General features: G+C 43.2%; 2 protein-coding genes across 4 annotated transcripts in view; one reads left to right on the top strand and one right to left on the bottom strand.

Annotated features, from left to right (window-relative positions):
• Positions 1-759: 759 nt before the first annotated feature.
• Positions 760-24,740, bottom strand: LOC138969662 (tudor domain-containing protein 3-like). Its single transcript, XM_070342519.1, has 12 exons — positions 24,501-24,740; positions 22,582-22,663; positions 21,263-21,334; positions 18,316-18,476; positions 16,883-17,024; positions 16,052-16,154; positions 14,305-14,700; positions 10,765-10,884; positions 6,523-7,364; positions 5,659-5,724; positions 3,770-3,898; positions 760-2,955 (listed from the first exon to the last, which is right to left on the bottom strand). Exons 1-12 carry the CDS (start codon positions 24,530-24,532, stop codon positions 2,695-2,697), a joined length of 2,406 nt encoding a protein of 801 aa, XP_070198620.1. The 5' UTR covers positions 24,533-24,740; the 3' UTR covers positions 760-2,694.
• Positions 24,741-24,795: 55 nt separating this feature from the next.
• The window catches only part of LOC138968364 (protein diaphanous homolog 2-like), an 85,279-nt gene continuing 84,918 nt past the window's right edge, over positions 24,796-25,156 (top strand). For 2 of the 3 annotated variants that reach the window (XM_070340915.1, XM_070340916.1), the window contains exon 1: positions 24,797-25,149. In XM_070340915.1, the coding sequence (XP_070197016.1) occupies positions 25,114-25,149 (36 nt within the window). In that variant the 5' untranslated portion in view covers positions 24,797-25,113. Of the gene's footprint in view, positions 25,150-25,156 lie in introns of all 3 variants that reach the window. The other variant, XM_070340917.1, reaches the window with a different exon arrangement.

Below are 25,156 nucleotides of genomic sequence, written 5' to 3'. Positions count from 1 at the left end.
CTTGACCATATGTGACCAAAATGTGTCTCATGATGAAAGCATAACATGTGCCCCACATAATTATTAAGTTTGAAACAGTTATCTTCCATAGTTCAGGGTCAAGGTCACTTCAAAATATGTATACAATCCAACTTTGAAGAGCTCCTGTGACCTTGACCTTGAAGCAAAGTAAACCAAACTGGTATCAAAAGATGGGGCTTACTTTGCCCTATATATCATATATAGGTGAGGTATTGAATCTCAAAAACTTCAGAAAAAATGGGGAAAATGTGAAAAATAGCTGTTTTTTAGACAACATTTATGGCCCCTGCGACCTTGACCTTGAAGCAAGGTCAAGATGCTATGTATGTTTTTTGGGGCCTTGTTATCATACACCATCTTGCCAAATTTGGTACTGATAGACTGAATAGTGTCCAAGAAATATCCAACGTTAAAGTTTTCCGGACGGACGACTCGGGTGAGTACATAGACTCACTTTTGCTTCGCATGTGAGTCAAAAAACCATCAGAAGTTTTAACATCGCTTGTCTATCGTAGGCAAATACATTTCATATCATTTCAGTTATGGTTTGGGGTTGATGCAGTGAAAATCTTAACTTTGACATTCTTTCATTCGTAGTAAATAAGTGTTCAAACCTAACTAAAACAGAACATATGCAGATCTAGACATGTCAGCTGCACATATACCCAGATTATTGACAAAAAGCAACAAAAACATCCACACTCTTCAACGTTAACAGCAAGAAAACAGAAGACTGTGTTTAATTTCTATGTGTCATTCGTTTTTAGTTGGATGTGCTCAAATTCTTCAAACGAACAATAAATTAGTATATATATTTAAACCCATAAATGCAGATCCATTTCAGCAAATAACAGTTACTGGCCAGTGAGACAGTATCTTTAAGAATCACAAACAGAACATTGAAATAAAACTGGCTTAAAAGTATTTTTCTTGTGGTGGAAATCACCAACAGTACATTGAAAAAAAATTGGCTAAAAGGTATTTTCTTCTCGTGGAAATCACCAACAGAACATTGAAATAAAACTGGTTAAAAGGTATTTTCTTCTCATGGAAATCACCAACAGAACATTGAAATAAAACTGGCTAAAAGGTATTTTCTTCTCGTGGAAATCACCCACAGAACATTGAAATAAAAACTGGCCTAAAGGTATTTTCCTTGTCGTAGAACTCTAGTAAACGCTTTGTTGAAGGTTTGGGGAATTTGGGTCAGGTGGTCAAACAGTTGAAGAAACCCAACACCCTGACCAGATTATTTACACCTATGATAACATATTCTCCCAGATGAGAATTTCATAAGGATTAATCAATAAAATAAATGGTACAGGATTCACCTTTTCGAGAAAAATACTAGCCACGCATCTAGCCGTTTCAGGGTTCTGTTCCCACTGACGTAGGAACACTCGGAGGCACTTGCAAATACATGTACACGTGTCCTAAATGTTCATGTTTACAATGAAACAACACAACAAATCAGGTAGCCTTACTATACAGGTAGCCTTACTATACAGGTAGCCTTACTATACAGGTAGCCTTACTATACAGGGAGTCGTGTATTCTGCCGTCTGTAGGTTCACAAAACTTGACACATGATGTAAACAGACCTGCCAACCCTTATGAAAACTCACATGTAGCAATTTATAATGTTTTGCAATTTTCAGCTTAGCAAATGGTGTTTAAGTGTAGCATTTTCTCAAATGTATTCCCATATCCGCATTTATGCCATCTTGCACAATAGACAATTTAAATAGTTTCATTAGCATGCAGGTACATGTACATCAAATGCCGATTAGAGAGTATCTGCAGTGCAACTTTTCAGCGTAGACGATGTTTTATGACCCATTTTGTGACCGCTACACGGAGTGGAAAGCAGAAATTAATACCAGGACTCACAAAAAAAGACAGAACTGTTGCATGCTTGGAATTATTTGTTTAAGGGTTAAGCAACCTTAAGCTTGGCGTAGCAATTGGTCTTAAAACATAGCATGCTACGCTGAAAGTGTAGCAGTTTGCAGCTCTGTGTAAATGTCTTGATGTTTTCAGTAGTCTCCCTTCCTTTGTGTAGTATATTACTGTCTGTGGCTGGCGTCAAATATCAAGTTAATGTAAAAGACTGGCCTTGCTTGTGATTGTAACTGACAATCTAAAACATGTTTCCTACAAGTACAACACTATGTACAACCACAAGGCTCCGATTCAAGCAGTGAAATGAATTATATTCCACACTATTCCGTTAGCTGAAGGTACATTGTAGAGTGAACACTGCATCCAGTGATGTAAACATTATTCTTCTTAAACATTCTTCTTCTAAAACTATCATCACTCTTCGTACCAGTTACTCATTTTGGAGATACCAACTCAGTAGTTTCATTGAATTTTTAGTGTTCTCCTTTTTAACAAACCTGAAAACATAAACTAACTATCTGAAGACTATACAACAAAAGTAGTACAACAAAACAAAACAAAAACCACAATCCAATTTCACACCGCTATCATCTACAAGTCATGCAGATCCACAGAATGTAAACCGATCATCAACATTCCCATCAACATCAGCAGTCTTCCTACAACAGTCAAATGTGAGTACAAGTAAGATGTGAGACCCCCGACTCTTGACTTTGTGGGGAAAAAAAAGAAGAAAAAAAAAGAAAGAGATAAATCAAGAAACGCTAGCGATCATCCCTCCTGTTTGCGTGTGGGGGGTGTGTAAAAGTTCTGTGTGGGTCGACGTCTGTCAATCTGTTCTTGTTGTTGCCGCCGATTGGCCGGCCCCGTCCCGCCTCGCCGAAACTCCATGTTGGGAATGGCGCTGCCGAAGCTCTCCTGGCCAGGGAAGGGGGGCGGGGCACCCATGTGGGGGGGACCATAGCCAGGGTGGAAACCCCGCCCTGCCATCATCGGACCCCCTTGAGGGGGAGGGGGAGGGTAGCTGTTGCTCTGCAAATAGAAGGAAGAGAACAAACTTATTTACATTTCTTTTTTTATTTCATTTACTTTTGGTATATCCAGCCAGACAACCTGACATTTGGGCAACCTAAAACTGATAATTGGTAAGGTTTAATACATTATTTGTATATTTGACTCAAACGGATTGATCTCGAGCATTATTGTTCACCTCAGCCGCTAGTGTGGTCTGGGAGAACACTGACTGTCTCGGTCTGCGTAAAATCATATTTTGATCAAATATAAAAAATGGTTTTCATACAAAGACGGGTTTTCCCGTGTAACATGCCCCTGATGGCTTTGCCGTGAGGGCGTAAAACTTACATTTTCTCTTTGCCAAATCCAACATAAGACACAATTTAGAAGATTGGACTGTTTTCTCAACGCTGGTGTAAGAGAAGAAGGTAAAATGACGTACACTTGAGGCAGACCTGTTTACCCCCAACACTTGACAAGAGTAATGGTCAAGTCAAAAAATAGTATTCTCATGATCAAAATAGTAACCCAGTGGTTTCAAACGCCAACATTAGCAACACAAACCTAATTTGAAGCACATTTGAAAATCATAGTCTGGACTCAAATGGACTATTTTACCCCCCAAAAGCCTAAAAGATAGTCATAAATGACTCCAAAATAGTATGGGTAAACAGGTCTGTATGAGGAGTCTTGCTTACAGCTTCAAAATCATGTACATTTTTCAAATCTAATAAGAACACCCAGAGACGTTCAAAAGGAGGGGCATTCTCGTGTCTGATAATAATTCATTTGAAAGAAAGCATTGGTGACAACAAATACATGTAACACTCACCCAATTTTGCCGAGGCGGCAAAAGCTGAATGTCGGAGATCATGACCTCCTCCTGATTTCCGTAGTCCAGGAAAGTGACCACAACAGTCACTCCATTGTCTGCCACCGCTTCCACCATCGCCCGGTACATCTGCACACACACACACATCATATTAGTCCAGGAAAGTGACCACAGCCGTCACTCCATTGTCCACCACCGCTGCCACCATCGCCCGGTACATCTGCACACACACACACATCATATTAGTCCAGGAAAGTGACCACAGCCGTCACTCCATTGTCCACCACCGCTGCCACCATCGCCCGGTACATCTGCACACACACACACATCATATTAGTCCAGGAAAGTGACCACAGCCGTCACTCCATTGTCCACCACCGCTTCCACCATCGCCCGGTACATCTGCACACACACACACATCATATTAGTCCAGGAAAGTGACCACAGCCGTCACTCCATTGTCCACCACCGCTGCCACCATCGCCCGGTACATCTGCACACACACACACATCATATTAGTCCAGGAAAGTGACCACAGCCGTCACTCCATTGTCCACCACCGCTGCCACCATCGCCCGGTACATCTGCACACAAATGCACGCATGAATGTATGCACGCTGGCAGGCAGGTAGGCACACACCAGGCATGGGAATTGAAAATTGTAAAAAAGGCGGAAAATTTATAACTGAAGACGCGAAGCGTCAAGTCGACGGCGCGAAGCGCCTAGCCTTACTAGGGGGGTCCGGGGGCATGCCCCCCCGGAAATTTTTTTTCTCCAAAGAACCCAGATGGTGCAATCTGGTGTCATCTGAGCTCCAAGTTTGCCATTAAATTCTGTTTTTAGAATCAGAGTTTTTAGTACAAAAATGTACCAAATTTTGCTTACATGTATTATATATGGTTTAAATTTGTAAAAAAATTTATCTGTTGAGACAAACAGGAAAATGTAACTTGTAACACAATCTGTGCAATCTGGTTTACTTTCAAACATAATAGTTCAATAACTGAGGCGGGCGGTAGCAGTGCGTGAACAAAGTACGGAAAGTTTTCGCGGGCTTTTGCGCAAAGGCCAAAGTAACCGGTGCTTTTTTTGTGTGCCTCCCCCCTTTATTTTTTCGGCGGACACTTTTGCATTTTCGGCGGAACAAAAAAAAAATTCGGCGGAAATCCGCCATTCGGCGGACAATTCCCATGCCTGACACACACACACAATCATCAGGGGTGGGACTCTCTTGTGATGAAAAAAGAGGAAATCCATTTTTTTTAAATGGTACATTAAAATCTGGACAATCTGGTGCATTCTGAGACTAAAATTCATCTTGTTTGGATCAGGTAAAAAAAAAGACATTCTCCTCACCCCCCCCCCCCCCCCCCCCCCCCCTACAATAACAAAAATTAAAAAAATTCCCACAACAATGGTAACATTGTAATGGTGCATACTTACGTAATGAACCATGTATCCATAATCCAATACTGGCAATAGTATGATGCAATGCATTGAAGCACAAAATGACTATTAGTATTAGTTATCAGGAGTTTTCAGTCAGCACAATTTAACTCTCAAGCCTCCAGTGTTCTGTTCCATCTTCACTTCTCTCCATATCATTCAGTCAACAAGTTATAGATACTGTGATGAAATGGGACGCGGAAAAATAGATTACTCCAGCGGAATTCGTAAGTTGTGTCCGAGGAAATCCGCGGATTCGCGGAAAAGTCCCACCCCTGATCATATTCACAATTCTGTATCATAAGTCTGTCCAATTATTTTCTCAAATTTGTTCACACTTGTTTCAACACATTCTGAATGTATCACAGACAAAATATTAGATAAATCTATTTTTTGGGCCAAGCGATGTCAAATGTTTTTACAGTAAAGAACACCGACATACCTGATCATCCTCCCAGTACTTGGCAAGTACGGTCTGTCCTCTCTGCAGCATGGGACGCGCAGGGCCCTGCAAACAAAACCAGCAGTGGTACCAGGTAACCAGTAGCAACATCGTTCACAGCTCGTGCTATGTACTTGAAGACAATGTCTCTCAAAAGTACAGTGGAACCTGCCCCTCTATTCTTCTTCTTCGTTCATGGGCTTAGACTCCCACGTTCACTCATGTTTTTAGCACCAGTGGATTTTTACGTGTATGACCGTTTTTACCCCGCCATTCAGGCAGCATATGCCGATTTCGGGGGGGGGGCATGCTGGGTATTTTTGTGTTTCTGTAACCCACCGAACTCTGACATGGATTACAGGTTCTTTTCCGTGCGCACTTGATCTTGTGCTTGCATGTACACACGAAGGGAGTTAAGTCACTAGCAGGTCTGCACATAAGTTGACCTGGGAGATCGGAAAAATCTCCACTCTTAACCCACCAGGCGGCAGCGGCGACCGGGATTCGAACTCACAACCTCCCAATTAGGAGGGCGACGTCTTACCACCACGCCACTGCGCCCGTCGCCCCTCTATTCTACGGCATTTCTTCTACATATAAATGTTCTTTTATCTTTATGAATCTAGGACATGTAAATATGAGATCTGCTTCCTTTAAAATTCCAACATTTATTCTATAGCGGCAAACCATGATTCAAGAAAGAAAGCTTGTACAAGTAGGAGCAGATTTGTGAAACGTGACCAGCTACACACAAACCAAACATCACTCTCAATAATGTCTAACGCTGGAAGAGGTCAAGTATGATGCCTGAAGGAAAAGAAATATGAGGGAAAGCTAAAAACCAAAATGAAGAGTAACCCGTACATTATTCCTTGGACCTTGCTGCGGCCTCTGCTGATCGTAGCGAGGTTTGTGGTTGGGGTTTGCCGCCCCCCTGTTGGACTGCTGGTCGTACGGCTTCTGCTGAAAGTTGGACTGTTGTCGGTCACCGTTGTACCCCCCTGCATAGTTACTGCCCCTGCTGTCCGAGTTGTGTTCTTGCAGCGCTGGGCGTGGGTTGGGATTAGCACCTTGGTTGTCATCACCACCCACACCACCACCACCACCACCACCACTGTATCGAGTCCTGTTGTCATAGCCACTGTTTTCTTGGTAACGACCGCTGCCACCGGGGCGAGAGGGACCCTCAGTTTGCTGGTTGCCGCCCCCGTCACGACCCAGTTTGTTGGCCAACCGCGGCGGCAGATTCTGCTGCCGTCGAGCGTGGCTAAAGTCCTCATTCTGCTGACCCCCCACCCCACTGCCCCCTCCATGGGAATCCCTCCCCCCACTCCCTCCTCCGCGGGAATCCCTCTCCCCTCCTCCACTCCCCCCTCCACGGGAATCCCTCCCCCCTCCTCCTCCTTGATCCGATGGTCTGTAGCCAGAGTCTGAGTTCTTGCTGTGAAAGTTCGAGTCGGAAGAACGCGATGAGCTGAAACCGTTTCGTTGACTGGCCCCGCCCCCCCTGTAGTTTGAGGCTGAGTTGGGTTGTGAGCGAGACTGGGCGGGGCCAGAGGTGTTGTACTGGGGCGGGCCGCGTGATGAGTAGCTGTCGCTGGACGCCGTGTTGGGGCGGGTGTTGCTGGGCTGGGTGGAGGAGCGACTGGGGTTCGACCCTGAGAATGACGATGATGGTCTCTGGTTGGTGCTACCAGGCTGATTTTCTGGAGACAAAAATAGGAGAGCTCTACCACAAAGCAAAACGGAACAATGTTCCATCACCGATGGCAAGCATGAGAAAACAGTCTCCTAATTAAAATGGAGGGAGTCTTACATTTTGGGGTTCTTAACAGGGCCGAGGGGGTTCCTTTGTACTTAACTGAATGTAGATTTCTTGTTTGTGCATTATTGTTAAAAGCTGCAGCGAATATGTGACCGTCCTCAGAAGGTTGTGCACTCCCAAGCCACATGAACACACCTGCAAACCCTTGTCAAACCTCAAGTGCAGCCATTTACATTTTTGGGGAAGTTTTAGCGCAGTAAATGGCACTTTAGTGTAGCATTGTCTCAAGTTTATTTGCACATCCACATTCAGGCTATATTGCAAGAAAGAATATATACATTTAAAAAAAGTGCATTTACAAAAAAACACCATAATGGCCAATAAAGAATGCCACTTTTCAGTGTGGACAATGTTTTATGAGACAAATTCTGAGCGCTACACAAAGTGAGAATCAACAAGTCGCGTAAGGCGAAAATACAATATTTAGTCAAGTAGCTGTCGAACTCACAGAATGAAACTGAACGCAATGCCATTTTACTCGTAGCATCGTCAGGCCACCGCTCATGGCAAAGGCAGTGAAATTGACAAGAAGAGCGGGGTAGTAGTTGCGCTAAGAAGGATAGCACGCTTTTCTGTACCTCTCTTTGTTTTAACTTTCTGAGCGTGTTTTTAATCCAAACATATCATATCTATATGTTTTTGGAATCAGGAACCGACAAGGAATAAGATGAAATTATTTTTAAATCGATTTGGGAAATTTGATTTTGATAATAATTTTTGGCTCACGTAAGTGTAGCCTATGCGATGGTAAACTTTGTCTGTCTGTGCGTGCGTGCGTATGTATGTGTGTATGTCTGTGGTAGAAACTTTAACATTTTTGGCTAAACACCGAAATACTCATTTCACGTGGTTAATTTTCAAGCACCATCTTCAAATTATTGAAGCAATGATCAACATTGTGTCGGCATGTGTGTAGTTAAAGCGTGTATCCAAAGAAAACGGGTGGTGGGGGTTTTTGAAGGGGTACAAGCAGTTGACTGATTTGTGTCGTGTTTGGCATGTAGACGGCAGGTCAGGTGTCAAGATCAGGTCAGGGGTCGCGCGAAGGATTGTGGTCCAGTTCTCACCTCGCCGATTCGCCGGGGAAGACGATTTCATGTTGTTCGGTTTCTAAGCTCCAGAAAAGTAAATAAAGAAGATACCAAAGGGAGATTTCCTACAATTTGATCTGCACAGCGTGTTTCCAATGTCCACGCGAGGAAGAGCTGTCGAAAGCGCGGCAGTCAGTGTCGATCTTGCAGCCGTATCCCGGTAAGTTCAGAGACAGATCTAGTGTCTCCCACTCTGATAACGTGTCACCTACTGTTAATCCGTTTTGTTTTAATTTCTTTTTTATTTCAGCAGACACGGATGTCAAACACAGTGCTAGGCAGTCACCTCTAGTGAAATGAGTTGATCTAAAGTGCCTGTAATGTTTGGATGTCTTTGCTCGTGGTTCGATTTATGTGAATTTCAAGACTTGCAGTAGAGTCTCAAGTTAAGTTTACTCTGCCCGAAAAAAACTGTCCACCATTTACTTGAACATGCAGATATAAGGAAACGGAATGAATCTGTTCTCAAAGTCAAAATGATCACGATTTTTTCCTCAGATTCAAAACATGCACTGTCATGGTTTTGTCTGTACAATTTAGTAAGTCTTAAGTACTTTACGGCAACAACTTCCTTGAACGTGAAAGACAGTTTTTGAATGCTAGATCTGTATCGCGTTTCATTCCAGACTCGATCCTCTCTTTGATTGTAGATCTACTGTTTGCTGTTTACGCACTATCATATGATTCGCTATGTAACGTTTGGTAAGCTTACCTTGCCACAGCTTTCTTGTCTTTGTTGGCATTTCTGGCTGTGTTGACCGTCAGAATTATTTTAAGAACCAGGCTGCTGCAGTCGACATGTTTCGCATATTGTAGGGTTACCATGCTGCATAGGTAAAGTGGCTTGTATAACCTGACTATTCTGTTTCAAAACACTGTTTATATTTGTGTAGGTTGTAGTCATCATAACTAATCGCATTTTGCCATTTGTTTCAGAAAGGAGGTTAACCTACAACAAGATCGACGCTATGTCAGATATATGCCTCAGCCACATGAAGACTTCCGAATTTAGATCTACTCGGCATGGTGACAAGTCTTGATGAAAAGTATAGGACTGAGGACAGCAGTGGAAAAAGTGCCCACATGGCAGGTACCTAACCTATTACCCTAGTCATTTTATCTGTTTGCCTTCTTTTGAAAAATATACATGGAGTTGATATGATGCGTTAGTTTTAACTGTGTGTGTGTGTGCGTGTGTGTGTGTGTGTGTGTGTGTGTGTGTGTGTGTGTGTTTGTGTGTGTGTGTGTGTTACGGAGTGAGTGAGTTTGTGTTATGTTACTGTTTGTTGATTTCTTACGGGAGCCTTGAAGGCTTCGCCTCTTGTTATATATTTAATTTTCAGAGCTTGTTTTTAATCCGAATATAACATATTTATATGTTTTTGGAATCAGCAAATGATGGAGAATAAGATAAACGTAAATTTGGATCGTTTTATAAATTTTTATTTTTTTTTTACAATTTTCAGATTTTTAATGACCAAAGTCATTAATTAATTTTTAAGCCACCAAGCTGAAATGCAATACCGAACCCCGGGCTTCGTCGAAGATTACTTGACCAAAATTTGAACCAATTTGGTTGAAAAATGAGGGCGTGACAGTGCCGCCTCAACTTTCACGAAAAGCCGGATATGACGTCATCAAAGACATTTATCAAAAAAATGAAAAAAACGTTCGGGGATTTCATACCCAGGAACTCTCATGTCAAATTTCATAAAGATCGGTCCAGTAGTTTAGTCTGAATCGCTCTACACACACACACACACGCACACACACACACGCACACACACACACACGCACGCACATACACCACGACCCTCGTTTCGATTCCCCCTCGATGTTAAAATATTTAGTCAAAACTTGACTAAATATAAAAATGAGTACCAGGACTCACAAGAAAGAGCCAACTGTTTCACGCTTGTGATTGTTTGTCTGAGCGTAGCAATTCTAAGCGTGGCATAACAGCGTAGCAATAGGTCTTAAAACGTAGCAGGCTATGCTGAAAGCATAGCAGTTGGCTGCTCTGCATGAAGAATCCAGGCTTGTTTGGGGGAAACTTTGCTCTGCATGAAGAATCCAGGCTTGTTTGGGGGAAACTTTGCTCTGCATGAAGAATCCAGGCTTGCTTGGGGGAAACTTTGCTCTGCACACAGTGATACCGACCAGCCTGGGGCTCCTGTTGTCAGCTCTCACCTGATTTGGAAGGAATCTTGGTTTCCAGGAAGTCGAACAGTGTGGCAGGTCCACTGGGTCGACTGGACAGAAGACCGTCTTCACCTTCCTCCTCCCCTCGGTCTCCTCTCCCCCTCCTCCCTCCTCTGCCCCCTGAACACAGGCAGTACAGCAATGACAAAACACACATGTTGTATCTTCACCTTCCCCCTCCCCCTGAACACAGGCAGTACAGCAATGACAAAACACACATGTTGTATCTTCACCTTCCTCCTCCCCCTGAACACAGGCAGTACAGCAATGACAAAACACACATGTTGTATCTTCACCTTCCTCCTCTGCCCCCTGAACACAGGCAGTACAGGAATGACAAAACACACATGTTGTATCTTCACCTTCCTCCTCCCCCTGAACACAGGCAGTACAGCAATGACAAAACACACATGTTGTATCTTCACCTCCCTGGCCCTCCTCCCCTCGGTCTCCCCCCCCCCCCCCCCCCCCCCCCCCACCCTGAACACAGGCAGTACAGGAATGACAAAACACACATGTTGTATCTTCACCTTCCTCCTCCCCTCGGTCTGCCCCTCCCCCTCCTCCCCCCTGAACACAGGCAGTACAGCAATGACAAAACACACATGTTGTATCTTCACCTTCCTCCTCTGCCCCCTGAACACAGGCAGTACAGGAATGACAAAACACACATGCTGTAGTTATATTTAGTCAAGTTTCGACTAAATATTTTAACGTAGAGGGGGGAATCGAGACGAGGGTCGTGGTGTATGTGTGTGTGTGTATGTGTCTGTCTGTCTGTCTGTCTGTGTGTGTGTGTAGAGCGATTCAGACTAAACTACTGGACCGATCTTTATGAAATTTGACATGAGAGTTCCTGGGTATGAAATCCCCATACGTTTTTTCATTTTTTTGATAAATGTCTTTGATGACGTCATATCCGGCTTTTCGTGAAAGTTGAGGCGGCACTGTCACGCTCTCATTTTTCAACCAAATTGGTTGAAATTTTGGTCAAGTAATCTTCGACGAAGGCCGGGGTTTGGTATTGCATTTCAGCTTGGTGGCTTAAAAACTAATGAGTGAGTTTGGTCATTAAAAATCTGAAAATTGTAAAAAAACCAAATTTTTTATAAAACGATCCAAATTTACGTACATCTTCTTCTTTATCATTTTCTGATTCCAAAAATATATAAATATGTTATATTTGGATTAAAAACAAGCTCTGAAAATTAAAAATATAAAAATTATTATCAAAATTAAATTGTCCAAATCAATTTTAAAACACCTTCATCTTATTCCTTGTCGGTTCCTGATTCCAAAAACATATAGATATGATATGTTTGGATTAAAAACACGCTCAGAAAGTTAAAACGAAGAGAGGTACAGAAAAGCGTGCTATCCTTCTCAGCGCAAGTACTACCCCGCTCTTCTTGTCAATTTCACTGCCTTTGCCGTGCGCGGTGGACTGACGATGCTACGAGTATACGGTCTTGCTGCGTTGCATTGCGTTCAGTTTCATTCTGTGAGTTCGACAGCTACTTGACTAAATGTTGTATTTTCGCCTTACGCGACTTGTTTTTGTACTTGTCGAGTCCCACTGTATATTTCTACTCTGATCCTTCTGTCCAAACTACTCTCTGTGCCACATCAGAAATCTAGAAAAGTAACACCAAAAACGACTGTAGCAGCATTCCATGTTCCCAAAACATCTGCCTGCTTGATAAACTCATCCTATGGGCGGGGATGTAGCTCAGTCGGTAGCGCGCTGGATTTGTATCCAGTTGGCCGCTGTCAGCGTGAGTTCGTCCCCACGTTCGGCGAGATATTTATTTCTCAGAGTCAACTTTGTGTGCAGACTCTCCTCGGTGTCCGAACACCCCCCGTGTGTACACGCAAGCACAAGACCAAGTGCGCACGAAAAAGATCCTGTAATCCATGTCAGAGTTCGGTGGGTTATAGAAACACGAAAATACCCAGCATGCTTCCTCCGAAAGCGGCGTATGGATGCCTAAATGGCAGGGTAAAAACGATCATACACGTAAAAGCCGTGGGAGTTTCAGCCATTAACGAACAAAAACAAAAACAAGAAGAGCAAACGCTCGATCGAGTCACTTTCGCAGTTCTGAATATTATATGAGGCATCAGATGGACAGGAAGAAATTGCTATTCACAACACAATGAGTCACGTTCACATAAAATTTGAGCCCGGTCACTTTTATAGTTTCCGAGAAAAGCCCAACGTTAAGTTGTGTGTTGCCGAACAGAAAAGGCTAGTTATCTCCCTTGTTTTTCTGATAACGTTCGTAAAAGGCTACAGATGTAAATACTTTGATGTAAAGAATAATCCTACAAAGTTTCAATCACATCCGATGAACTTTGTCAAAGATATAAAATGTCTAATTTTTCCTTTGACGCTGACCTGTGACCTTGAAAAAGGTCAAAGGTCAACGAAACCATCGTTAAAGTGTAGAGGTCATTGGAGGTCACGACTAAACAAAATATGAGCCCGATCGCTTTGATAGTTTCCGAGAAAAGTCCAACGTTAAGGTGGTGTCTACGGACGGCCGGCCGGACAGACTAACACTGACCGATTACATAGAGTCACTTTTTCTCAAGTGACTCAAAAACCCAACTCATCCTATAAATCAAACCTGCCTTGGTGACTACTTCTCGACAACAATGAACATCAAACTGTCCACAATGACCACTAGCAAGGATCCCCGATGATAGCTTTCCCCCTGTATAATTCACTCTTCCACAGCTACCAATGATCTATAATGACCACTTTTGGTCAGTCCCTTGAATGGTCGTTATAGACAGGTTCAACCAACATGTTTTCACACACTAAATAACAATGGTCGTTATAGACAGGTTCAACCAACATGTTTTCACACACTAAATAACAATGGTCGTTATAGACAGGTTCAACCAACATGTTTTCACACACTAAATAACAATGGTCGTTATAGACAGGTTCAACCAACATGTTTTCACACACTAAATAACAATGGTCGTTATAGACAGGTTCAACCAACATGTTTTCACATACTAAATAACAATGGTCGTTATAGACAGGTTCAACCAACATGTTTTCACACACTAAATAACAATGGTCGTTATAGACAGGTTCAACCAACATGTTTTCACACACTAAATAACAATGGTCGTTATAGACAGGTTCAACCAACAAGTTTTCACATACTAAATAACAATGGTCGTTATAGACAGGTTCAACCAACATGTTTTCACACACTAAATAACAATGGTCGTTATAGACAGGTTCAACCAACATGTTTTCACACACTAAATAACAATGGTCGTTATAGACAGGTTCAACCAACATGTTTTCACATACTAAATAACAATGGTCGTTATAGACAGGTTCAACCAACATGTTTTCACATACTAAATAACAATGGTCGTTATAGACAGGTTCAACCAACATGTTTTCACATACTAAATAACAATGGTCGATATAGACAGGTTCAACCAACATGTTTTCACACACTAAATAACAATGGCACATGGATACAGAATGAGACTCCTTACCCCGACCGCCTCGCCGTGAATCGTCTCGGTCATCCTCCATGCGTGGCTCCCCTCGGTCTCCTCCTCCTCCTCTCCCCACCCGGCCTCCTCCCCGCCCACCTCCTCCAAAGCCACCACCATATCCACCACCTCTAAACGCTCCGGAGATCAATCCGCCGATGGCCTCCTGCACGTTGCCGCCCGTCTGCCGCAGAGCGTTAGAGGCCATATCTGGGGAGAAGCCCATCTCCACAATGCGAGCCAGGTCGCGGTCGTTGACAGCCGCCTTCTGGCCCCCGCCGAACGTCTTTGTTTTGGCCTGCAGAGCTTCCGCGATGGTGGCTTGTCGCTGTTGCTGAAACTCACTGTCTTCTTCCTCCTTGGCTTGCTTGCTGGCCTGCAGCGACTTGAAGTTGTCTGCAAAACAGGGTGAAAGTGATGAAATCTTAAAAATAACCTTTTTGTATAAAGTGCACTTTACTGGCTAACAGTAACAGCGACTTGAAGTCGGCAAAACAGGGTGAAAGTGAGGAAATCTTACACAAAATTTTGATTATAAAGTTAATTTTTCTGGCCTGCAGGGACTTGAAGTTGTCTTCAAAACATGGCAAAAGTGATGAAATCTTTATAAAAGCTTTGATTATCAAGTGGATTTTGCTGGCCTGCAGAGACTAGAAGTTGTCTGCAAGACAGGGCAAGAGTGATGAAATAATTTTTTTTAAATAAAATAATAATTTGATCATAATAAGCTGGGCTGCAGAGACTTAGCTGTTTGGAAAACAGGGCAAAAGAGATGAAACCATTTTTTTTAAAACTTTAATCATAAATAGGTTTGTTTTGCTGGCCTGCAGGGCAAAAATGAAGATATTAATTGCAACAAACTGTGATCATAAACTAAATGAAGTGTGTTTTGCTGGGTCAGCTTGACATTCAGTTTCTTCATATCCTGGCAGTTTTCACTGAGAAGCACCTGCCACACCATTTTTTTAACTTTCAGGGCTGCTGATAGACACGTTTGGGAATTAACTCTGTCAGGTAATTGTATGGGTTGTGAAAGAGTAAATACCCTTGCTTTTCCTCTGACAAATAACTTTAGACGTACTCCTGCCCCCGCGTTTCCGACACACCCCTCGCTAGTGTTTTGCCCCTCCAATGTTTGATTAAAAAGCAAGAGCATTCACTGTTTCACAACCCATACAAACTCTAGTTATTTTGGGAATTCATCTATTGTATAGCTTACCCCTGCGCGGCGCCTCAACAGTTGCGATTTTCTTTCCAAACGGCACAAAGGGTAGTTATTTTGGGAATTCATCTATTGTGTAGCTTACCCCTGCGCGGCGCCTCAACAGTTGCGATTTTCTTTCCAAACGGCACAAAGGGTAGTTATTTTGGGAATTCATCTATTGTGTAGCTTACCCCTGCGCGGCGCCTCAACAATTGCGATTTTCTTTCCAAACGGCACAAAGGGTAGTTATTTTGGGAATTCATCTATTGTGTAGCTTACCCCTGCGCGGCGCCTCAACAGTTGCGATTTTCTTTCCAAACGGCACAAAGGGTAGTTATTTTGGCAATTCATCTATTGTGTAGCTTACCCCTGCGCGGCGCCTCAACAGTTGCGATTTTCTTTCCAAACGGCACAAAGGGTAGTTATTTTGGGAATTCTTCTATTGTATAGCTTACCCCTGCGCGGCGCCTCAACAGTTGCGATTTTCTTTCCAAACGGCACAAAGGGTAGTTATTTTGGGAATTCATCTATTGTATAGCTTACCCCTGCGCGGCGCCTCAACAGTTGCGATTTTCTTTCCAAACGGCACAAAGGGTGGTGGCCCTCCCTCTGTCTGAATACCTTGTCGAGACTGCTGCGCTAGTTTCTGAAAGCATAAGGAAAGTATGCATTACTCATTGACTTCAAGGGGCAGATCTCATCTCATGAACCGAAAGTTCAAGCTGGCGCCATCACCAACCTGTGCCTGCGGTCAAGAAGACCAAACAGCGGAACACATCTTACAGCGATGTCCCTTACTAGACGAGGAACGAAAAGAAGTGTGGCCGTCACCAATTCCCTTGCAGACCAAACTATACGGCAGTCGACAGGAGTTGGAGAAAACGACAACATTTATCACCAGTGCTGGATTGATCGTGTAACCTCTGCGAACGCCAAGAAGAAGAAGAAGATCTCATCTGCACAATCCTGGCGAACAGAGACATCTTTCTTTCTTTATTTGGTGTTTAACGTCGTTTTCAACCACGAAGGTTATAGGCGAACAGAGGCAGAGTTTTGTCTGAAATTAACACTGCTCAGAATCAAATTCAGTACTTAATATGTCACCTGAGAATGTAAGGCATTTTACTAGTTTAATAGAGTAATAGCCCCTTTAAGATACAGCTGAATGTTTAATTCAAGACAGAAAGTCGAGAAAAAGGAGAAAAAAAAGCCAGTAAAAATAGTAAAGCTGCAAGCAGATCACAAAAAATAAAACCTTAGATCCTAGAAAATTGGAAAAAAAAGAATAAGAAAATAGTACAACTGCAGCCAGATCACAAACACTAAAACCTCCAAACCCTGGTTATCTCATCACACAAGAATATCTCCACCTACCCTTTTGAGTTCCCAGGACTCGACCAAACTGTTGACACGGCCGCCCAGCAGCCGAGCGTTTCTGTTGGTCAGTAGCAGGTAGGCACTTTCCACGTCCACCGTCCCCTCCAGCGACAGTTTGGTGCCCGGCGGTGTCAGCAAGCTGCCCAACAATCACACTGACCAGTGAGTTTTACGTCCTCTTAGGTCCAATAATTGGTCAATAGAGTGGAACCCCACTTTTAAGACCACCAAAAATGTACACAAATCAGGTCTTGAGGAGGAAGGAGTCTTAAAATGGGGGTAGACGGGCGCAGTGGCGTGGTGGTAAGACATCGGCCTCCTAATCGGGAGGTCGTGAGTTCGAATCCCGGTCGCTGCCGCCTGGTGGGTTAAGAGTTGAGATTTTTCCGATCCTCCAGGTCAACTTATGTGCAGACCTGCTAGTGACTTAACCTCCTTCGTGTGTACACGCAAGCACAAGACCAAGTGCGTACGGAAAAGATCCTGTAATCCATATCAGAGTTCGGTGGGTTATAGAAACACGAAAATACCCAGCATGCCTCCCCCGAAATCGGCGTATGCTGCCTAAATGGCTGGGTAAAAACGGCCATACACGTAAAAATCCACTCGTGCTAAAATACATGAGTGAACGTGGGAGTCTAAGCCCATGAACGAAGAAGAAGAAGAAAAAAAAATGGGGGTAAATTTACAGTGGTTATGAACAGAGAATGTGTAAAAGTAAGGTCTCTAAAAGGAGGAAGGTATACATTGGGGGGGTCTTAGAAGGCGGGTTCCACTGTATTGACAGATAGAGGTAGTGTGCTATGTGGGAAGGTAGTGTGCTATGTGGGAAGGTAGTGTGCTATGTGGGAAGGTAGTGTGCTATGTGGGAAGGTAGTGTGCTATGTGGGAAGGTAGTGTGCTATGTGGGAAGGTAGTGTGCTATGTGGGAAGGTAGTGTGCTATGTGGGAAGGTAGTGTGCTATGTGGGAAGGTAGTGTGCTATGTGGGAAGGTAGTGTGCTATGTGGGAAGGTAGTGTGCTATGTGGGAAGGTAGTGTGCTATGTGGGAAGGTAGTGTGCTATGTGGGAAGGTAGTGTGCTATGTGGGAGGGCAAAATACAAGGTAGACATGCAAACAAGACGGATTTTGCCTTAGCTTTAGGATTTTCAGTTTCAACCCCAGTTTGATGCGTACAGCCAGTTTCTCACGCAGCATTAGATTTCACACATCTGTATATAGCACTTCTCACGCATAGCACTTGAAACATAACATGTGTCTGACTACTGCCAGTGAAAAATGAGTTAAAATTAAAATAAAAAAAAAAGTAGCACAAATTAACGGATCTTTCTTTCTGTCAGTGTCATACACAGAACAGGTGATATCTACCTGTGTACATCATAAACAAACACTCACTCAGTCCACAAATGTAAACAACTATGAAACTGACGTGAGGTTTTTGAGCGGTTCGAGGCAAACGGCGACGACGCTGACATGTCCGTCAGTCAGGGTGATTTTCCACATTCTGGGTGCAGTCTGTGATTCCTGGTTGTCCTTTGGGGCAGAGATGTTGCGGAGCTTCATCACCTGCAGCACTGACGGGCCTGACAGCTGCAACCATAAATCCACACACTTCCCATCAAGCATACAAGTATTACAACAACAAAAATCAAGAAGAAAAATAATAGTTTCCGGTTCCACAACCAACCCAATTTGTTTCCCAACCCAGACCTGTTTACCCCCCCAAATGAAAATCAGGAATGCAGCTGGTACTTTTCCGTAATTTGAGGCATCTTTGAGTAATCTTTTTTTATCAACCATAAACCAGCTCGAAAACGATTAAACGACACGTTTATTTGCGCGCTACCATGCAAAACAAGTACAAAATTGATAACCATGTTTAACAGTATTATACTACACACAAAGAAGCTCGATGACACCGGCACACACAAACACACGACACCTGATATATAATATGCAAGTTAACTAAGACAAGTCTACTTTATCTAAAAAAACAAAACTCCACAGTAGGAGCAAGAGAGCTAGAGGGGGGGTGGGGGGGGTACAACCTGGGGTCCAGGGGTTGGGGGGGTCTGGCTGAAGAATTTTAGCTATTTTATTAACAATTTGTAGCTTGTCCTTGATTTTAAACATGATAAATTGGTGTCAGCAGCCACTCATTATTTCTTTCAAAGTTAGTATTAAATAATGGCAATTTATCTTCATTGATATCTGCTCCCGACAACAACAATTTCACAGACAGAAAATGTCTTTGTTTTTTTTCCCCACAGACTGAATTTTATTTTGTTTTTTTGCTTTTTTGACAGCAAGGGGGGGGGGGGGGGGGGGGTCCGGAACCCCTGTAACATCCCCCACCCCCACCCCTCCGCCCTTGGACTAGTTACAGTCACTTGAAGATGCATGACTGTGAACAAAACCACCTTACCTTCGGTCACATCAGACATCCTGCATTAAAACCAGTCACGATAACTCTCTCCAGAAGCTACCTTTAATTTTAGAGGACCGATTCGTTTATTTCATTTAAACATTATTTTTGTTGTAAGTTTTTCGATTCAAAGAACTGTGATCTTTGCTATATTGGAGAAATATTAATGGAGATCAGTTTTAGGCTCAGAAAGACTTGAATTTCGGCAACAGCCAGGTAACTGATGAGCGCGACCATAGACCTACATCTGTGTCTCTGGCGCGACTGACCGAAGTGTCGGAGAGATCGGTTCGCAGGTCTGAGAGACTGATTCTGTGGAAGTAGAGACCTAGGTCAAATAAACTCGATGCGAAGCAGGCTCATGTTTTGCCAAACATAATTTCGTGTTTTTGTTTGTTTCCATGTTCATTTGTGTACTGCATTTTGTTAAAACTAATGCTGCGTCTAACCTCGGGACACGTGCCGCGACGTAACTCGTAACTGACTAGCTTTGTTGTTGCACTCATCTCAAGTTGATCACCAAAATGAATGTGGTTCGCTCTTCTTAAACTTCACCAGACACCGCCACTTGTCTTAATAGTTTTGCCGATATTTCTGTACAACTTTCGCTTTTTTGGTTGGCATTTCGTCCCCACAGAGATCGGCCTTATATTACCCTTCGGACCAATATCGATCTCAAATCCGCGGAATCCGATAAATACCTTGCTATGCTCATGCGCAGAAAAGGCTGTTTCGGTCAGCCTTGAAATCACAGTCCTGGTGACTACCACAATTTCGACTTCGAATTTTCACGCACGAAAAAGGTTCTCTCGACCGGAATTTCCGGAATTTTCGGTAGTATTCCGTAATACCGGAATTTAGACCCCGAATCCGTAATAATTCCGGACAATCCGGGAGGGTAAACAGGTCTGCCAACCCCTTCAGGTATTATTTTTTTTTTTTATAAAGACCTACTTACCCAATAAAAAAAATCAAAGTTTCCAGTTCCACAACCAACCCATTTTTTTCTCTCCAAACCCAAGAATTTTTCATTTCTCATTACTTTATTGTCCCATCGCTGGGAAATTCGGGTCGCTTCCTCCCAGTGGAAAGCTAGCAGCAACGGAGTCGCGCTACCCAGGTGTCTGCGTGTTTAGGTGTATTCAGCCACCTGCACTTATGGCAGAATGACCAAGGTCTTTTACGTGCCATTGTGATGACACGGGGGTGGGACATGGCTTCCGTCTCTGGGTCTGCACATAAAGTTGACCCGTGTCCGTCCCGGCCCGAATTCGAACCTGCGACCTTTCGATCACAAGTCCAGTGCTCTACCAACTGAGCTACCGGGCCCCCAGAATTTTTTTCCCCAACCCTTCCAGTTTTTGTCTTTTTAAGACCTACCTACCCTTTGTTTCCTGGGCCTTGCCACTGGAAAAAAAAAAGGGGGAGGGGTGCTAATGCTAGTGGGAAGTTCATATTGTGTATTACTAATGCCTAAGGGAAGTAACTCATGGGAAGTATATTCCTATCTTGTTTCTAACAACTGGTCACAAAACCGGAGCATATATATTCAACTTCAAGCATCTATATATATATACGACTAGTGTCTGTCTGTCTGTCTGTTCGCGATGCACGGCCAAAGTTCTCGGTGGATCTTTTTCAAATTTGGACACAGTATTCAGCTACACCCCGGACACAACCTCATCGATGAGATATTTCAACACGTGCTCTCAGCCCGCAGCGCTGTACCGATTTTTTTTTTTTTTTGTCGGGATCCACTACCAGTAACTCTTCCTTATCTTCTCCAGTGTTTTCAGCCGCGATTATCTCCCTTCCTCCGTGCGGTGCCGGGTCCCAGGCGCAGCCTGGTATTCGGCTCTACTTCTTCCCGGCGAAGCGGGTAATCATCTAGTACGTGATATGTTCACAGTTTAAAGCCACACACGGTGGTGCACAATCAACAAATACTCACATAGTCCACTTTGACCCTGCCAGTACTGATGTCTGTGGGAAGCCATTTTTCACCAATGTCCCTCAGATCCAACTGAAACAGGCCATCATCCATGAAAACATGCATTTCTCAAACTTTAAATACAAGCTGAGTGTGCTCAGTGTAATTTCACTTTTTACTGACTCCCCATCACCACTGATCATTAGCACACGGGATGTAAATTACATACCTTCTGGTCATTTCTTCAATATAATAATTATTATGCATTGAATTGAAAAGCCAAAGCGCCAAAGAAAATATAACAAATCATTAGCAAAGCAGGAAACAAGAAATAAACATGCACATGCAGTAAAAAAAAAAAAAAAAAAAAAGAATAACAAAATTAATAAGAAATGAACAAAAAGCCTGACAAGCCTGAGAAAACGTGTACAGTGGAACCTCCCTTCTGAGACGCTGTTTTCTCAGATTTGTTCTGTTCATAAGGCAAAAAAAAAAATAGGTCTGCTTACCATAGGCCAAAAAAATAGGGTCGGTAGGTCGGGATTTTTTTTTCCCAAAAAACCATATTTTTACGTTATTTTGCAAAAAAAACAAAAGATTTTTTTTTCTTCCCCCAAATGCCAAAAAAAAGTCTAGGGTCGCGCGAAAAAAATAGGGTCGGTCGGGTTACCGTAAACAGACTATTTTTTTTTGTGGCCTAAGCTCTTCTGTGTAAATTGACCTCCATTTTAAGACTCCTTTTTAACTAAGACCTGATTTACTCTCAATGTTCGAGGTCTTCAAAGGGGGGTTCCCAGGGGCTCACAACCATGACAGGCGGCATAGGACAAATGTCCTGGACAATGCAACAGTGATAGGACATTTGTCCTGAACAAAAATAAATCAATAGGACATTTTTGTTCTCGCAACAAAACGTAAATTTAAACGGCGGCAGGTTGCTTTTATTGAGAGAAAAAAAAAACGCGAAACGTTGAACTGTCAACCGGCTTGGAGCACCCTTAGAAGCTCTTCTTTATAAAAAGCACATAAAGTCTCCCCAAGTTTCGTCTGCTTGGGGAGACACATCGCTTCGCAAAACTGAATAAAAGTGATTTGGGCGTACTGACTGGAAAATGTTGCGCTTTAAGCATTTTTAAGGGCACACGGAGGCTCTTTTCTTACACAATTAGAAAAGGACTTTGTCGTATTTACGACGAAAGGCGTATCATTCCCAAGCATGGTGGATGTGAGCCCCTGGGTTCCAGTGACTTCCACTGCACCACAAATACCCGACATCATGTACATCAACTACATCATGTACATCAACTACGTATCCCCGGGACAGTGAAAGTAAAACTCACATTTGTGGCATTCTTGACAATGGTGTCTGTGGACCGGTTCCCATTCTCCACGCACTGGTCCCGACCCTCTGCCGTCAGGTGCCTGCACACACAGAGAATTACACACTTGTAACCATGACAACACACTGGTCCCGGCCCTCTGCCGTCAGGTGCCTGTGGTCAGGTGCCTGCACACACGGGGCAAAGAATTACACACTCGTAACCATGACAACCTGCGATGTAAGAACACCCCCGGGACTACCAAAAAGTGTCCTTACATTGCAGGTGGCCTTTTTAATACCAAATCATGGGGACAACACAAGGTGTCCTTGTCCTGGGAGGCGTTCTCTCATCAGAAGGGCCTGGTATGGCAGGTGCCACTATAAAACTGGGCCTCATATGGCAGGTGCCACTATAAAACTGGGCTTCATATGGCAGGTGCCACTATAAAACTGGGCCTCATATGGGAGGTGCCACTATAAAACTGGGCCTCATATGGCAGGTGCCACTATAAAACTGGGCCTCATATGGCAGGTGCCACTATAAAACTGGGCCTCATATGGCAGGTGCCACTATAAAACTGGGCCTCATATGGCAGGTGCCACTATAAAACTGGGCCTCATAGGGCAGGTGCCACTATAAAACTGGCATGCATGTAATGATGTAGATTGGACGCTGTGAAGATTGAAATTAGGCTCAAAATGAAAATGACAAAATAGCAGAACTATTTCCCCTATCGATGGTTTCAGTAAGTAGCTTGGATGTGTGTTGTGTGACTTACAGTTACAGTTGCTTTCAAAAATGCTACAGTAGGACAGGTATGCAAATGTGAAGCCCTTCCAATGAGAGGACATCTCCCCATAATTTTGAATAAAGGACACCTTTATAAGTTACAATACAATGTCTCTTTGTGAAGTTTGTCTAGTGTGACTAAACTATACCTGCCATCATGAACGGCCACCTGCAATGTAGGGACCTTTAGGCTGGTCCCATGGCTTTCGTTTCTTTGCAGCTTCCATTGTACTATATTGATCTACTGATCTGATGGTCTAACTTAAAAGCTCTAATGACACAAATCGAAAAAGTAAAATATACAATATTACACAATACATGTAGACACCGAGCCCCTCGATCAATTAGACAATGTAGGATTAGAATTAGGAACAGACCTTTCCTAGTCAGTGTAAGATAGGATAAGAGTATCCAGGTTTCCCAATTGCTTTGTTTCCGGCCGATTTATGTGGAGCATGTGATGCGCACAAAAAATATTGGCTGTCAAGAAGTGTCGTCTGCGCAATGATCGCGGTGGCGCCCGCGGCTTTCTTGACCGCCAAGGACGACCGCGCACGTTTTGATACGTCATTCGTTAGACCTCAATACGCCTTAGAAGAAGGTGTATACACCTTAGAAATAGAATAAGACGATATCCCACCATGGTACTAAACACCATTAAAAAAAACACTACTATCAGTATCCCTCTCAAATGGTTTTCGATGCTGAAAGTACATCATTATACTAGTATTGTAGTATAGTAGTACTACTTTAGTACAGCATGCTCTTCCCTTTTGCAAGATTCTGTTCACAATGCCAGCTAACCAGTATTAAATTGTGTATGCTTCAAAAGTTTAACCAAATCAATACACGACGGGAAAAAAACCCATGTGTGTACGAGAGGTTCGGAGAGAGAGAGAGAGAGACTCGGAGAGAGAGACTCGGAGAGAGAGAGAGAGAGAGAGAGAGAGAGAGAGAGAGAGTTGTGGAATGACTTGAATGTGAATGGCAAAAGTTGGACTTTGAGATTGACTGCCTGAGTTGAAGTACTAAAAATCTAAATTTCAAACAGAAGCATTTAGAATCAGAAACCTATCGGGCTTGCTATGCACTAGATACACTTTATCCCAATAGCTGAATCTAGCAGGACACGTCCACCGAAAACCTACCACCCTCTTCTTGCCAGTTCGTCACCCGCCATCTTTCTTTACTCTTGTTACGCCTTTCATCATTGGTCCTCTGACACCAGTACCGCAACAAAAATCCCGAACAAAAACAAACGTGTTGAGTCTACAACCATAACTAAGATAAATAAAATATCACAATAATTCGGTGTATGCTCTGTTTCGTTAGTAAGTTGATGCTATCGCACAGGAATGGCTTGACGATCGAAAGGACCACAGGTGCCACCCAGTTGTTACGTTTGGTTTGATTGGACAACCTCTGACCTCAAAGCACCATGTAAAAATGGCGGAAAAGGGATGACTAAACTGGGAAGTGGAACGGATTTCCACTGTGTGATTCTTCTTATGGGACGTCTTCCCTTGGATATTCTCCACACATTAATGTTGATTTAATATTTTAAGAATTATCAGTGTGAGTTTGTATTAACAGTGCATTTCTTGTGAATTTAAAGTGGGACAGAAGCAGACGAACTACACGATAATTGGTGATCTGTGGTGAGTGATTCCGTCCCAGGAGCTACCGTCATCTGTCAACAACACACATGTGTTGTAAATAAAGACGTCCGCCGGGACCAGGAGCTGAATTTCCAAAATAAACATGGATAAAAGAAAAGGAGACAAGCGGAACAGCCTCGTAAGTA

Source organism: Littorina saxatilis, linkage group LG6, assembly GCF_037325665.1.
Source record: "Littorina saxatilis isolate snail1 linkage group LG6, US_GU_Lsax_2.0, whole genome shotgun sequence".
Lineage (NCBI taxonomy): Eukaryota > Metazoa > Mollusca > Gastropoda > Littorinimorpha > Littorinidae > Littorina > Littorina saxatilis.
This window is presented reverse-complemented; position numbering and strand designations above follow the sequence as displayed.

Excerpts from the sequence above, each read along its gene's own strand:
- LOC138969662 (XM_070342519.1), bottom strand. The coding sequence starts at position 24,532 with ATGGCGGGTGACGAACTGGCAAGAAGAGGGTG. Across the intron at positions 18,477-21,262 it reads GCAGGGTCAAAGTGGACTAT|CTGTCAGGCCCGTCAGTGCT; the intron begins GTGAGTATTTGT and ends TTATGGTTGCAG. Across the intron at positions 17,025-18,315 it reads GAACCGCTCAAAAACCTCAC|CTTGCTGACACCGCCGGGCA; the intron begins GTCAGTTTCATA and ends ATTGTTGGGCAG.